General features: G+C 39.2%; 1 protein-coding gene across 2 annotated transcripts in view; it reads left to right on the top strand.

The window, feature by feature from the left end:
- The first annotated feature begins 6,327 nt into the window (after positions 1–6,327).
- The window catches only part of PIAS1 (protein inhibitor of activated STAT 1), a 38,237-nt gene continuing 28,710 nt past the window's right edge, over positions 6,328–15,854 (top strand). Inside the window, exon 1 of one of the 2 annotated variants that reach the window (XM_009280407.2) lies at positions 6,328–6,793. In XM_009280407.2, the coding sequence (XP_009278682.1) occupies positions 6,352–6,793 (442 nt within the window). In that variant the 5' untranslated portion in view covers positions 6,328–6,351. The remainder of the gene's footprint in view (positions 6,794–15,854) is intronic. The other variant, XM_009280408.2, reaches the window with a different exon arrangement.

The raw sequence follows: 15,854 nt of genomic DNA, 5'->3' as shown, positions 1-15,854 counted from the left end.
TTTACAGCTGGGTGTTGGAGGCATACTGAGATTAATTCAAAACCATTTACTTCCATACTAATCTAATGCTTCCTAGTTGCTTTTATTAGAAAAAAGAACAATTTTTATTTGGAATTTTTTTCAAAGCTGTCTTTTAGGAGTGCATTGTGGAATTCATTGAAGAGTAGTTTCCTTGTTTCATAAAGGGGAAATTTCCATTTGCGTTGTCCTTGAAAACAGCATTAGAGCTTTGCCAGTGTGAATGTGTCCACACTGTTAATGCAAACTGCAGCTGGAGCCGATCCCTCTGGATGCTGGGGCCGAAGGTGCTGTGCAGGGCGTCAGTGTGGAGGCTCCTATAGTGAAGCCTCCAAAAGAGTACAGGAGTGTAGTCAGAGGGTTTTGTGTCTTACACTTCGCCTTTGAAGTGACTTGTTGCAGTGCTTGCCCTCTTCTGTAACAATGATTCTTAATTACAGAGACTGTTAGTAAACTATTGCTAATCACTGTTTCTAATAACAGAAGAAATGTACTGTCATTGTCTTAAATTGCTGATTATAAATGGGTGACTTCCTGTTCGGTATCTGTTTCTTCGTTTCTTCCTTCTCCTTTTACTTACTCTCTTCTTCCACCTTTTGACTAGTGTTTGAGGTGATTTTTTACTTTTCTTTTTTTCCCCTTTAACTTTCATGTTAATGGTTAGAGAATTGTGGAGGACCTGTTGTGTAGCTTTAGGCACAAAATGTGGTGTGGTACCTAGCCAAATGCTTCTTGTTGTGCCGGCAAATCTTTTGAATGTGTTTTGGAGCTTATTCACAGCTTCTAGTTACCATAAACATCCGGAAATAACTTGTTAAATTCTCCAGATAGATGCTGGGGCTGATTACTGGAGATGTAGAAATACCCTTTCTAGAAAGCATTCATCAAATTGGGACTATTAATGCTGCCACTGATGGATGAGTATGCTGCTTTGAAGACAGTATTTTGTGGTGCTGGTATTTGTGATAGGTTTTCAGTATTGTCCATCATGCTTTCCTATGGGCACTGCTCTATTTATTTAAAACAAAAAATTACTGACTGCTGACTGGTTTTTACCTCTCAGGCAAGTCTCTCCCTTCAAAAAATGGGGGAAAAAAGGTGAAGGCTCACCATCTGCGGTGTTGGATCTCAGCAGATAACCTGTATCGGATACTTTCTTGAGCAGCGGGACATACAGCTCGTCTTCCTGCATTTCAAACCAGTGTTTTAGCCCCCGTGTATTTTCCAGTCTAGAAATGATGTTCTCTGCCTGAATCCGCTTGTCTTTTTAGTTGCACGTCTCTGAATCACGTGCCACTGAGACCAGCTACACAGGGTTATCACAGGAATTTCTTATCCAGAGGCACTAACACTTAGATTTTATTTATTTTTAAACTTAATTCCCAACCTTCATAGATCAGTGAGATGAAGTCCACTTCTTGAAAGCAATTTTATTTGGTCTGATCTGTTAACCTGTGCTAATGATTGGGCAGCTTCCTGGCTAGAGCAGTCCAGCCTGGGCATCTTTCCTTGATGGGTGGAATGACTGGGCTTGTGTGGAAAACTGTTCTTTAAAAATAAAGATTTATCTCTGCTATTTTCTTTGCAGAGAGAAATCAAAGTAAATGACTCTTAACGTTGGCTGCTCTGTTAGAAGTTCAGGTTCCTGGTAAAGTATTTAGTCTAAATGCCTAAACAGCATTCACAAAGCAAAATGGTCCTGTTGTGTGGCATAGACACATTTCTCCAACCAGACATGCTTGTTTATTGAGAGAACTTAGTGAGTCAGGAGCTACAAAACATTCATTGACATTGCAGCCTGATGCTTTTTATTTAATAGTCCTTTTGTGGATGTCTTGGAGAAAACCCTTGCTCCTCCTTACCTCATAAGTGTCCACATGCAATTTTTGGTTTGGGGGACTTAAACAATTTTCATATCTGTTAGCTTTTAAAAAAAGCGTACCAACTTTTTTGAAAGCGCTGTAGGTAGAACATCCTTTCCTATTGATAGTCACAGGAGAGAGGTAGGCAAATGACGTAGGATGTCACCCATGGATTGCTTTTGAATCCTTAAGCTATTTTCTTCCAAACCTTACTGGTTATCTGAAGTAGGCGTGGAGCAGGAAATATCCTTGTTTCCAGATGAGTTGCTTGAGAATGTTTCCTCAACATGCAGAAATAGGGAGATGCACCTGCTCATACAGCTGCAGCGTGAACTGCATCAAATAGTTGGGTTCACACAATCTGGCAGGAGGAAAGTGGCACAGATTTGGAAACAAGAAACTGGGAGGTGGGAAAATAAACTGGCCTCTTTGCTTCTGTGGACCTCCTGCCTGACACATACAATCAGGTGACTTGTCTTAAGACAGTGAAATGCCCTGATGGCTTTGGAAGGGATGGACTGTGGTCAAAAGGCTTGGGTGAGGGGACGTGGGCTGAAGGGGGAGTGTATATAATGAGCCAGGCAATCCCCATGACTAATGCAGCTTTTGTGGAGGAACACGTGTTTGTGTTGTGTTGTCGAGCAGGAAATGTCAGATGTATGTTTATAGATTAGAGTTACCTTCTAAATTCTGTGAAGGTCTTTGCAGTGAGTCAAAATAGAAATACTCTGTGTTAAACTGAGATAAGTCAGGTTTCTGTAAAGCTTGTTCTTACTCTTTTACACTTTGAACAATTTTTCTACTGTCCTTGCCCTCTCTTTGAATTTTAGATATTGCCTAGATATGACAGGTACCAAAATGCACAACATCATCAGAACACCTAGTTTGTTTGATACTGGGATTTGTTGTATCTGAAACTGGCTTGCAGTCAACTTGCTGTGTTTCTCATGCTGAAGTTAGGCAAGTGGCAAGTAGCTCAACCTTTTCGTAGCTAAATGGCATCAATTTCTTGTGCGCTAGTGTGATGTCTGTAGGAACATGTATTTACCTGTATGTGAACACATAACTAAACACCTAGTTATCTGTAATTGCAGTTTGCAAGCTATCCTTCAGTCTGTCCTTGGTAGCTCTGTATATCTTTTTATTTTTATTTGGTTGTTTTTTTGTTGTTGTTGTTGTCGTCTTGTTACTTTCCTTTGTGTTAGGAAAGAAAAAAACAAACATTTTGCCAATTCTGATAAACAGCCAGAGGTAGGGGCAGTTATTTGCATTGTGGATATTTGCTGTTGTTGGGAGACAGACTCTTTGTGGTGGGTTTTGTAGCTTGCTGCAGATGCAGCTGTACTGCTGTGAGTGATCTTTTTACTACTCTACTTCAGGCAACAGGAAAAAAAGCAAGATTTCCTGAAGCAAAACGCTTTGTGTCTTTGCCCTTCAGCTTTGCTGGTGTAACTAAGCCAGCAAGGGGTTTGAATTGTGAATGACGTGAGATGTGACAGGAAAAAAAAATTATAAATTGCAGCTTTTTTGTGTATTTACTTTTTGTGTTTGACAGCACTTGGTTTGTTTCCCTGCTATAATTATCCTGCCTGTTCTAAGATTAGGGTACCAGTGTGACATGGGCCAAGGGCTCATAGCATGGATAGTGCTTGTATGGGCAGTGGCACTTCTGCTGGTAGAGCTGGGTTGTGTCCTCAAATAAAACACAACTGTGTTGGAGGAGGGGAGAGGAATTTTCACGTTCATATTGCAGCGACATGAGAGACTTTTGCCAGCACGGCTGTCTGTCGGGCTCTGCTTCCCTGTGCCACTGATTGACACAATCCACTGGCAAAACTCTGGATGCGTGTGTGGGGTGTTTTAAGGCATTGCCTCTTTTTGCTTGTTTAAGAAAGTTTCCTATGACATATGAAACTGTAATAAACCCACAAGCCTTTATTGCTGTTTTTTTGGTGACTGTGTTTTTAATTGTTGTTATCTGTTAGTGCCCTTAATATTGCAAATAAAACTGTTCTTGTCCTCCTTTGTAAGGAATGCATCAGGGTGTGGAAGATCTGGGGAATTTTATTTGTTTTGGTTCGTGAGTCTGGCTACACGATGAACCCTGCTTTCTGTATACTTATTTCTAACCTGCCTATACCTTAAAAAATGGAAAACATCCAACATGTAGCAGGAGCTTCTATGCTAGCTCAATTATTTCTTAATTCTCTGTGTTTTTTGCAAGCCGGGCCTATGATTTTATTACAAAAGAAGAACAGAGTGAAGCTCTGAGAGGTTGTGGCTGTTCAGGAAGTGACTTTTAAGCAGCTCTGAGAGGCTGTGGCTGGGGGGGGAGTTTTTTTTTTGCAAGCCGGGCCTATGATTTTATTACAAAAGAAGAACAGAGTGAAGCTCTGAGAGGTGGCTGGGGGCTGTGTTTTTTGCAAGCCGGGCCTATGATTTTATTACAAAAGAAGAACAGAGTGAAGCTCTGAGAGGTTGTGGCTGTTCAGGAAGTGACTTTTAATCGTGATGGTAGCAGGCATTAAACCTTTCAGCTGTAACTACTCATTCTGTTGAATAAATGTTTGTAAAGCATTATAAATAGTGTTTTTCCATGTTTCAGATCTATTTGTTTCATTTTCCTTTCAGCTGCCAACACTTCAGATTGTAACTGAAATGTCTTATTCTTTTAAGACATCTCCGTTTCTTACAAAGTACCTTGTCTGTTCTCATTAGTAGCTCCATGACAGTCCCATAGTTAAAAGTGTGAAGTAGGTTCTCAGAGTATGCAGAGAAAAAAATGCCATTAAACTCCTGTTATATCAGAAGCGTTTGTGGTAGTCTGCAGCAAAGTTTATCTAAGATTTGCAGCAAGGTTATTCAGTTCTGTTTGTGTGGTTCAACAGAGCAGAAATTTCATGGCAAATTTAGTTAAATCTATCTGGGTGCATACCTCATTAAATACATGAATCATCTAATTTAGGGCTTTTAAATAACACGATCTATTTCAGTATAGGGAAATACCTCTTGTGGACACCTGTGCATTGAAGATCTTTTGCAGGTGCTGGAGGTTTGAGGAATTGATAGGAGTTTCAGGCTGGTTTTGCTAAAATAGGGATAGTGTACTTTCTAATATTAGCACTTTAAGAGTTAATGTGAAAATAAGTTGAGTAATGTATGTGTCTGAATACTTTGTGCAGTTTGAAGAACTAGAGAGGATGGGAGCACTTGTACTCTACCTCAAAGATTGTTTGCAAATGCAAGTGCTAGTTTGGTTAGTCAGCCTTCAGTGGCTGGGAAATTGCAGAACCCTGATATGCTGAATTAGCTGTTTTAGTCCCAAATATATACTTCAAGTATTATTTTGAATTTGATTTTTGGGATTGACTTTAAAATATTCAGGGTATTTAATGGTTTCATACAGAAGATCCAGATAGCCAGTCGTGGCGGTGGGTTCTAGGTATTTCACTTTCTTTGATTTCTTGGGAATCTAAAATTCTGCAGGAATATAATTTCAGCTGGTGTCACAGGCCTTGTGATGGTGAACAAGCCACTGTCAAGCACTGAAAGGAGTTTTTAAATAGAAAGTAGGCTCTTAAGTTGTCTTTCTGGCTCCTGCTTGACCAGCGGGGAAGTACTTAGTGTGCACAGGCGATTGCTGGTTTCACTACTTTGCATAGTGTTTTTCTCAGTTCCTGAAGAAGTGAAACAGTTTACAGGTCTTACTAGTTTGATTCATTAGACTATATTGGGAGACAGTAAAAGACTGTAAATGAAGATGCTAATTAATAGAAGGCAAAGCCCTTCTCCCCGATCCAAAGCAGAACATGCAACTCTGATATGAGAAGTAAGGAAATTGAATCGGAAGAAGTTTCCTTTAACTTAGTAATGATCATATGGGGTTGAACACAACTCAGATCATAATTTTTCTCTAACATTGGTCATTTCTCTCCTTTCCTTTGAACTGTGTGGTTAGTTATGCTGCATGGCAAAAAGCGAGGGAGGGACTTGAAAGTGAAGTAGGGTTCCAGAGTTAAGGACTGGCACAGCTTTTAAGTGCAAGTACTGGAGACTTGGATCTTGTCAACGTGTGCCTTTATTCATCTAGGTGGAATTAGTTAAAAAAAATTTGTTAACATTAGAGATGCTAGCAGAATAGTGATTAGAAAATAGTTACGTTTACAAGCTTTGTTTTGTACTGGCAACTTGTCCTTCTCTCATTTTTTTTTCCCTCAGTATTGCTGTCCTGAATTGTGTATGGCAAATGGAAATCCCTCTAAAAATTGCTCATTACAGACTTTTGAAGTAGATACATCTGTCTGTGAACAAATACTGTTTTACATCATGTTTCAGATAATCAGTGGGGGAAGAGCAGTGGTGGTGTGCCTTTAAAAACTGTATGCTTAATGTGATTAAGCCACATTCTAATGTTAGTGTTTAACATGATGTAACTTGAATACTAATTTTTTGTTTTGTTTCTTTTAAGCAAATGGTTATGAGCCTTAGAGTTTCTGAACTGCAAGTACTTCTGGGTTACGCAGGGAGGAACAAGCACGGACGAAAACACGAACTTCTCACAAAAGCACTGCATTTGTTAAAGGCTGGCTGCAGTCCTGCTGTACAAATGAAAATCAAAGAACTCTATAGGCGAAGGTTCCCTCAGAAAATCATGACACCTGCAGACTTATCTATCCCCAGCGTACACTCGAGCTCCATGCCAGCAACTTTGTCTCCGTCTACCATTCCACAGCTCAGTTACGATGGCCACCCTGCCACGTCACCATTGCTTCCCGTTTCGCTTCTGGGACCTAAACATGAACTGGAACTCCCCCATCTTACATCTGCGCTCCACCCTGTCCATCCTGACATAAAACTTCAGAAATTACCTTTTTATGACTTGTTGGATGAGCTGATAAAACCTACCAGCCTAGGTAAGGTTGCAAATGTTGTAATAATAATATTTGAAGTCTTTTGGGTGTTTTTTTTTTGGTTTTTTTGGTTTTTTTGTTTTTTTTTTTTAAATAGTAATGGATGAATTCAGCTGCTGATGCAGTAACTGGTTAAATATTGCATCACACTAGTGTTTAGAGAATTGCTATTTTTGGTAACTTTTGGAACAGATTGTTCTACATGGAGAGACATCTTACGTAACACTCATTAGTTGCTTTAGCTGAGCCACTAAATATGGTTCAAAGATCCATTATATATAAGGGGTGAGTTTGACAAGAAACAAACTAAACCTTAGAAAAAGGAAAAAACCTGTCTGCTTTCAGTAGTTCTTATAAACCATAGAGTTTAATTATTTTAAAAAAACAAAACAAAAATACCCCTGAATCCATCAATCCCACAAAATCTCATCTGTGCTGGGAAAGAATGCCAGGCTAGATATTTGCTGTGATCCATTACAGCCTGAATGTCTGAGTTTAGGAAGTCTTGTGGTTCTTTTGCAGTTGTGGCTACTTTTCTTTAAACTGTCTTTTGTATTAAGGTATAAATCACTTGTGTAGCTGCTGAGAATAATCTGATGCTTACAGAGCATTATATAACAATGTGTGATTATTTTTTTGATCCCCCTCCCCCCCCCCGGCTCTGACTCCATGTAGCACTTAACAGTGTGGTTAACTTTTAATACTCTTGAATACTGCTTAAATATAATAGTCCTGTTGATTTCTGGAGGGACAGCTTGCATGTTGTAACTTTCTGCTGTCTTGAAACCCTGGAAAAGATTCACTGTGAGAATAGCTGGTAGGAGGAGGAGATTTGTGAGAGTAGATACAGGGAGATGGTGGGTGAGTGAAAAAAATGTCCTTTGCGACAGAGATCCCTTGTAAACAAAAATGAGCAGGTACTTCACATTAACAGTCTGAACAGCTGCAGGGATGTAGGAGGCCTGGTATGTGAGTGGTGATGGTGGTCTGCAGATTTCTGAAGCATGTTGCACAGTTGTTTGCATATTTTTTTTAACTGCTATAACTGAGGCATTGAGGGAAAAAACAGATTTTGATAATCTCACCTTCTGGTTCAGGTATTCTTTTAAGAGGTATACTGTATCTATTTAGCTTTAATCTAAAACCTAACTGATTAATAAGCATTCCGGGCAATGCCAGTGGTACAGGATAATTAGGTACTCAGTATGTGTCTCATCACTTTTACATTATAAATACTTAAAAATAATGCTATAATTTCAATAAGACATTCCAATGCAGGAATTACGGCATGCATTTATTCCTAGATGTGGTAAGAACACTTTGCTGTCAGCTCTGTGTCTGACAAACGGGCCCCAAATGAAGAGATCATAATTCACGTTCTGTCATGTCTTACTGCTTGAGGAGTTTATATACAATAGGATATTTTTTTCCCCTTTGTGGACTCTGAGTGTCAGGGTAAGAAAATGGAAGTGGGTGAAATTCTAACCAGATACCTTTTTAAGCAATCTGTGTCCTTTCAATTAACTTAAAGGTGTGTTTGGGGTTTTTGTTTTCCATGTGAATCCTGTCTGCAGCTGTCTCTCTGTTTGTCTGAAGCAATACTATTAAAAAGCTTTTTTTCTTGTGCTTTTGGGGGAAGAGAGAGCTTCAGTGTCCGTGCATATGAGAAATGATTGGTTGTTTCCTTTTGTAGTGGAAAGTAATGTTGCTACAGATTGTAAAATTGCTAACTACAGATGTCATGAAAGTATTTTAGAGTAATAAATATATATATGTTAATGAAAAAACCTGTTGGATTAATAAGCAGTGATACGCAGCTTTATACACTTTCAAAACAACTTGGAGCAATTGTGCATACAGCTTAGCAGTTTTAAATGCAAGTATGGAGCAGACATTAATTTTCTCCGTTTATACAGTTACTGATAGTCTAACTAAAAAGTCTTAAATCATTTGTTGAATATTTGCCCCAAATGGTTTGGGCATCCTTTCCACTGCTGCAAACAATGTGGGTTTCCTCAAATGTCAAATATCCAGGTTCCCTGGCTTTGTTTGCAAATGGCAGATACGTATTACAAACACTCAGAACTTCTCCTTGGCATTTGGCCAGCATTTCAGCATCTACTGCTTGCTTTTTCCCATCGGATTCCTCATGGGGTAGGGATAAGAAACTTCTGAATTTACTCTGTTTCCCTCCACCACAAGAATGAACTGATGACCTGATGTGGGGTTTTGAATAATTATCTCCCTGCTTAAAATGGAACCTACTGGAATAGAAAAAAAATGTGTGTGTGAGAGAGAGAATGAGTGCGATCTCTGCTGATTTGAGGACCTTCAGATTCTTCTGAAATGATAGTCATTACGTAAAAGTTGGGCAAAACACATCTTTGGATATGATTCTCCCTGGTCTTTCCCAAGTCAAGGTGGAATTGCTTGGAAGGTTTGCTCCAGTAGTCTTGTCCCATCAAGAAGTGATTATTAATTTGAAAAACAATAATTGGACAAAGCCTTGGGGAAGGGAGTTGCACAGCAGGGCACTTGAACATGCATTCTGTACCCAAATATTTTATATAGGTGGGTAGTACACAAGCTAATGTGAATAACAGATAAGGAAATTAAATTTGCTAAATATTATTTTTAATGTCAAGAACAAAAGGAGGAAATGGATGTTACCTTCTTACACTTGCTTCCTCAAAATGTAGCTCTGAACTGTGATTAAAATCTACATGCTGGCTGCTCACTTGGCTGGATTCATGGCAAGGGGGAAATGCAGTGCTTTATCCATCCATACCCTTCTCACCAACTGCTCTTGAGGATCTTTACTTGAGCATGGCTGGCTGAAGCATGTGTGACAAGCTAAGGTTAGAAGGCTGTTGGATAACTTTTTTTTAACTTTCTCTGGCTTACAGCAGCCAATATAACTTGTAGCAGTGAGTAGGATGCTTGCAGAAGAGCAGACTTGCCTAGCTAGTTGAACTTGTAAACTCAGCTTATGCTACCTCAACCTGCTCTTGTTTGAAGAACTGAAAATAGCAGCTAGGCCCTGCTGATGGTGGGACTCTTCTCCTGCTGTTACTCTGCTCAGATTGCAGAGCTTCTTGCTTCCTTCCAAGTGTTTCAAGTACATGACTCCCTGTGTAGGTCTTTCAGAGCTGTGTGGCTAATGCTGACAATTATGGTTATGCTGGCTGTGCTGTTGGGGGATGACAGCATTTTCTTTACTCCCAAGAAGACTGTCAGCGGGCTTGTTTATCTGAGACGAAAAGATATCTGTCAGTGTTCAGTGGAGCTGTCGAATTTGATCCATATTTTATTAGTCATCCTCATTGCAAAATTGAGAAAGCATCTATATTGGATGTTTTTGTGTACAAGCCAACTAGGAATGCTCTATATTCTGAAAATGTATGTTGGTGGATGAATCTGTACACTGAGCTCTTGCAGCGCTAGTGAGAAGTCTGAGCACTCTGCCCCATGGTTAACCACGATTTGGTGTGATTATATGACTGGTTTTTTTGGAGGAAAAGCTATCCAGTTTGGCCTTGATGGAATGTATGAAAGTTGCCTTATTATTGTGACTTCTATGTTGTTTTTTGAATAGGAACTCCTTTAAATAGGAGAATTTTGGTTGTTAGTTTCTCAAGTGAAGCTGCAGCTTTCACTTAATTTTTCCCTATTTTCAGCCCCCAGTGCACAGACACTGCTAATTGGTTGTTTTTTAAGCATAGGGCCAATTTTCTAAAAGTAACTTCTAACACAGATAAGATCTCTTTTGTGTGGTGAAATGTGTTTACTATGAGATGAGTAATGAGTACCAAAATTCTGCCAGATTATTATGGAAGGGACAGTAGATAGTTAAACAACATCTTAAAAATACTTCTTGTTACAGCATATGTCATTCCTAATTGCTTTAGCTGTGTAGTTGTTCCAAAAAACGTTTTAACTAGGTTATGGGTCTTTACTTACCTGTAAGGGGAAATTAACCTTTTCTTTTCAATTTAAAGGATTAAAGAAGCTGTGGGCTATGCTACTCTTTTAAAAGCTGTTCGAATGGCTTATGGTTGATCACCCTGAAATTTATTTGCTGTGCTTCAGGTTTAAGCAATGTGGAACACAGCATTGAAACTCAGATCTGAGACATGGAAATCAGGATTTTTATCTAAAGGTCTCACCCTCCTTGGAAGGAGGAGACAAACATCAGGCTTTTTGGGGTGTCAGAGTATCACTTACAGAAAGCATTGTATGCTGCCTGCCAGACTGCAGATACTGGCTTCATCGGGTGAAAGGAGCTTCCAATGGCTCTACTGAGGCTTGTCTTGATTTGCTTAGGTCTTAGTTTAATTTCTTAATCTGTGGACTCTAATAACAGGGTTTCTCCAATAAGCAGAATTTCGCCCCTGGTGCCTGCCCTCAAGAATTATGTGTTTACTAACAAGCGTTCATGCTTCTGACTTGAATTTACCTTGAAATTTTCTTTTTGACTGTGATTGATCATGGTTACTTGGACATGCATTCTTGAAGACAGATTTTGCAACTGATCTGACTAAAATCTTTAGGGTGACTGTAGTTCAAGGTACATCTGTTAAACAATTAAACAATTCAGTGCATTTAGAAATCTAGGTTGGAAACTATAAAAGTTTTGTTTGGCAAGTATTTCTCCCTTTCATGTATCAGCAAGCTGATCTGTTGCTCTGTGCAATCAGTATCATGGTTTATATGAAAGTCACACTTTTACTGTCTTCTGTGTTTGTTATTCTTTTAAATGTACTTTGTGGGAGGAAGTTCAACAAAACACTATATTCTCAACTCGGGCTTGAGCTTTCTGACTTCCGGCTCTACAGCTTTTAATTGTGCAAGAATAAGCTGAAATATTAGCGCTCTCTTGTTCATGTGCTGTAGCTGAACTAGAATTACAGTGCACTTAAGTTTTTTTGGCTTCAACTTGTATTTGCACGTGGGATGGCTCAAGTTCATGTATAGAGAATCTTTCCGTAGTCTAGAGTCTGTTTCTTTTAAGTATGAGAGAGCTTTAAGCAACTGGGTAGCTCTTGTGCTACAAGAAAAGGAGTATAATTTATTACTGCTCACTTCAGCTGATTGCTCAATCTCCTCATGCGTAGAACTGAGATCACCCAAGTTCCAGGACCTTACAGGATATGGATGTTTTCAGACACCGCTGCTCTGATGTGAATGGATCTAGGAAGCCACTTTGCTTTCCAAGATCAAATTAGGACATCTTTTTGATAATTGATAATTTGATAAGGAGTTGGGCTCAATGATCCTTGTGGGTCCCTTCCAACTCAGGATACTCTATGATTCTAATTAAAGCTTTTAGTAGAAGGAATTACGGCAAACCACGTGGTTGACTCAAAGCATGCGAGTAATCCGTTAATAATCAGTGAACCAATCTAAGCTTGGAGTGGTATCCCTTTTAAGTGTTTGGAGAGCTTCAGGCCTAGCAGTGGTGCTTACATAGCATGCGAGAGGAAGCTGTGCTATTGCAACATGTATTTTTTAAGATTTCCTCTTGCAACCAAGATGCTGAGATCACTTAGTAGTTGTTGGAAATGCTGCTGGGACTTGGAAGTCTAAAGTAACTTCGAGTCTTTCAGAGATACTTTTATCTCCCTTTATGATGGCTTTTAGAAAAAGATGATACGGGTTGTGCTAATCCTGGTAGAGAGCTTACTAGGGACTCTGTTATCTAATCATGAACTTTAAACTTAATTTTTTGCCTTTCCTGTTAGCCTTCTAAAACTTGCTACTTTCTTGTTGAGAGTAAAAATACGCTAGAAGCAGGATACCCTGTGTAGGGACGCGGCAGTGCTAGCTTTTTAGTACTGCTCATTTGAAGTGTTTAACTGCTGTCGGTGCTCTTAGGAATAGAAGTTAAAATTTTCAAGCCTGAATGGCAGCAGTTGAGTTTTGGGACATATATTTAGGTGTCTAAAGAAATCAAGTGACTGAACTTGAGTACAGAGGATCCAGTGATGTTCCTTCCCTCTGGCAAAATGATGGAACAGATATGCAGTGGAGATCTGTGGGCCCAAGAGGGGCAGCAGCTAGAGGAGAGCTGGAGTGGGTGGGTATTTACTGCACAGAGGTAGGCTGGGAGGGCAGAGAGTTCTGGCACTGAAGGCTGGCATGAAATTGTCCCTTAATACTTACTGTAGGTCTTCAGAAATGCTCTAATACATGACTGATTAAAAACAATAATCAAACATAAATATCTGTCCAATTGCACAGAGTATCCAGCTGATCTATTCTGTTTATACAATGTATCATAGAGTTATAAAATACATAATATTTATGAATTGATTGTAGCCCTTGGGGTATTTCCAGGCTATTTTCACATATATATTTAGGCACTATTTCAAATAAGCTCCTTCGCATCTCTCTACTCCCTGTCTTTCCCACCCCCAGTGTAGCTCTGCCTATTCCTTCTGAGTATTCACTGTTAAAAGCTTAAGTCAAACAGAATCCAAAAATGGTCTTAAGCGATAAATGCAGCAGACTGACCAGAACCTGAGTTCAGTTTTTCATCTGTTTTAAGCTGAAGAGCGTGGCATTGTCATTTCACAGTAATGCACTGTATTTGTGAGTGTAGTGCAGTTGTAACCCGTGGAAGTGGGTTAAGAGCTAGTCACCGCTGTCAAGGAAAGAATGATTTGTATGTTTACTAAAATGCTTCCCTTCAAGTAGTTTTGAAGTGTTTTGAAATGTTAAGGTTACGCAACATCCATTGTGATAAGTGATTGAAATGAAGTGAAATGGCCAAGATGTCACAGCGAATGAGTGACAAAACAGAAACGGGAATCTGGGATTTCTCTCAGTGCTGGACGTGAGCTTGGTGTGGCTGAGCTCCTGAAGCTCGTGGCTTGTGCAGGGCATGCTGTGCTTCTGCACAGCCCTCGGCCCTGCTCTTAGATGTCTGGCACGCAGCTGGTCAGGGCGTAGGGTTCGGCTTTGGCCTGGTCTGACATGGCTCTAGCGATTAGCAAGAGGCTTTTCCTGCCTTCCAGGGGAGAGGGTGGCTCTCCGAGGAGGAGTCTAGCTGGGACAGATCTGATATTGCACACTACAAATGCATTTAATGGGTAACAGGAAATTAAGGGTATGGTGGGTAGTCATTTAAAAGGTACTGCTGCCTGGTTCCAGAAGATGGCAGGAGCTTCGTGCTAAGAGGTTGTGGTTAATGGAAAGGAAGTGTTTATGTATAAACACTTGTGTTACCCAGGAACTTCATAAATTGTGGTGGTTTTAAAAGGCCTAATGATGCATCCCAAGATGATGTATATCCCCCATTAAGGTGTATCCTCTCATCGTTTCTCTCCCATGTAGCTGCTTGGTTTCTGCTTATATACAGATACTGCAATGTACTGTACACAGGCATTTGATCTCACCTCCAAAAGCAGTTGTATAAATGAACACCATTCAGGATTGATACAAGAGGGTTTGGACAAACTACATTATGAGGAGCTATGTGTATGTAGTATTGTGTTACACGTTTCCTGGCTTCTGCTGCAATTGAACATAATTCAAAGCCTGTCTGAATTTTACCTTTTTAAAAGGTATACGTTTTCTGTACCTTAAGCTAAAAGCAGTAATTTTGGTCTAGCTTGGAGGCAGTCTATTAAATTTTCAGCAGCGAAATTTGGAAGAGGATTGAACATAAATTGATACAATGCCTTCTGTTGTTTAAAAGAAGCAGCAAAATGCCTGTGCTGCAACAAAATGAGGTATCTTAGCTGTCTGGGGAAGATAAGCAAGAATTAATTATTTGTTGGGTTGACAGCTTCTACAGTGTTTAGGTTTTTCTGGCTAGTATTTTGACAAATTTAACTGATCAAAATTATGACCTGTATTAGATTAATGAATAACCAATTAGACATCTCTTGTTTATCTTACAGCATTTAGCAAAAATTTGCTATAGTCCTGATACTCTTACTTAACTATTTTTGCCTTTGGAAATAAACATGCTATTATTGGAAATCATTGGTAATAGGCCAATTCAATGATAGCTTTTTTCATGACCTGAACTTGGTTAATTACTGCAGTGTAAAGTGCAAGTTTAATTTTAGTCCAAGTATCTTTCTGTATTAAGAAGGTAATATATTCCCTTCTCTATTTAATAAGCTGCACTTGGTGATGATAGATGGAAAAGGTTAACCGTCGTATATTGGCATTATGATGGTCAGCTGCAGTTGCATTAGGAAGCATCACCACCTCAATGATGTGATAAGATAAGATTCATTAAAGATTTTAAGGTTATCTGTTCTTGAATGGAAATTTAGAGACTGGCTTTTTTTCAAGACAGCAAGAGGTATTTTACTGCAGAAAGATTGTGTGACTATTTTTAGCCGTGGGTACTGGTGAGGTGGAACAGAATATTTTTAGAGCTGTAGAAAATGCAGCCACTCAAGCTGGGTTCTTTTTTTCACTCTAGTGCTATAGGGTTTTTCCAAAATAAAGAACAAAATTGGTAGGAAATGTTTTTTTTTTATGTATCATTATTATTACGTATATAAGTAATATATTAATTGTCTATACACACACATACATGTATGTATACATTCATATAGAATTTTAAGTGTTTTGGCCCTGTGAATGATACTGTCATGTATTAAAATAGTTTTTGCTCAGATTTTGAAAACTCATTACTCATGTGAAATGTTTCACAAAATATACAACAAGCAAGGCATAATTGGGTCACTCTCACTTAATATATACCAATCCCCCATGCTGTTTGGATCATTACTTGAATGAGGTAGGCATGAAATAATTCAGGAAACTGTGGTGACAGTGAATTGATAAAAAGAATAGCTTTGAAGAAGAAACTGCTCTGCAATGTTTTTGCAATGTTTTAGGCATTTTAGTGTGTTGTACTAATGTTGGGGACCTGCAGAGGCAATGGACCTGAGCTTGTGCTGGTTCTTACAAAGTGTGTATACGTGGTTTACAAGAAAATGTGGATTTTGTTCATTGCCTTTCCTGGATTTAAGCTGGATGAATGAAGAAGTAGTAAACACTCCCTTCCGCCCGCCCCCCTTCGGCACCCCCTCAAAAATGG

The sequence above is a fragment of the Aptenodytes forsteri genome, unplaced genomic scaffold (genome assembly GCF_000699145.1).
Source record: "Aptenodytes forsteri isolate BGI_AS27 unplaced genomic scaffold, ASM69914v1 Scaffold83, whole genome shotgun sequence".
NCBI lineage: Eukaryota > Metazoa > Chordata > Aves > Sphenisciformes > Spheniscidae > Aptenodytes > Aptenodytes forsteri.
Note: the sequence above shows the minus strand (reverse complement) of the source record. Positions and strands in the feature narration are given on the sequence as shown.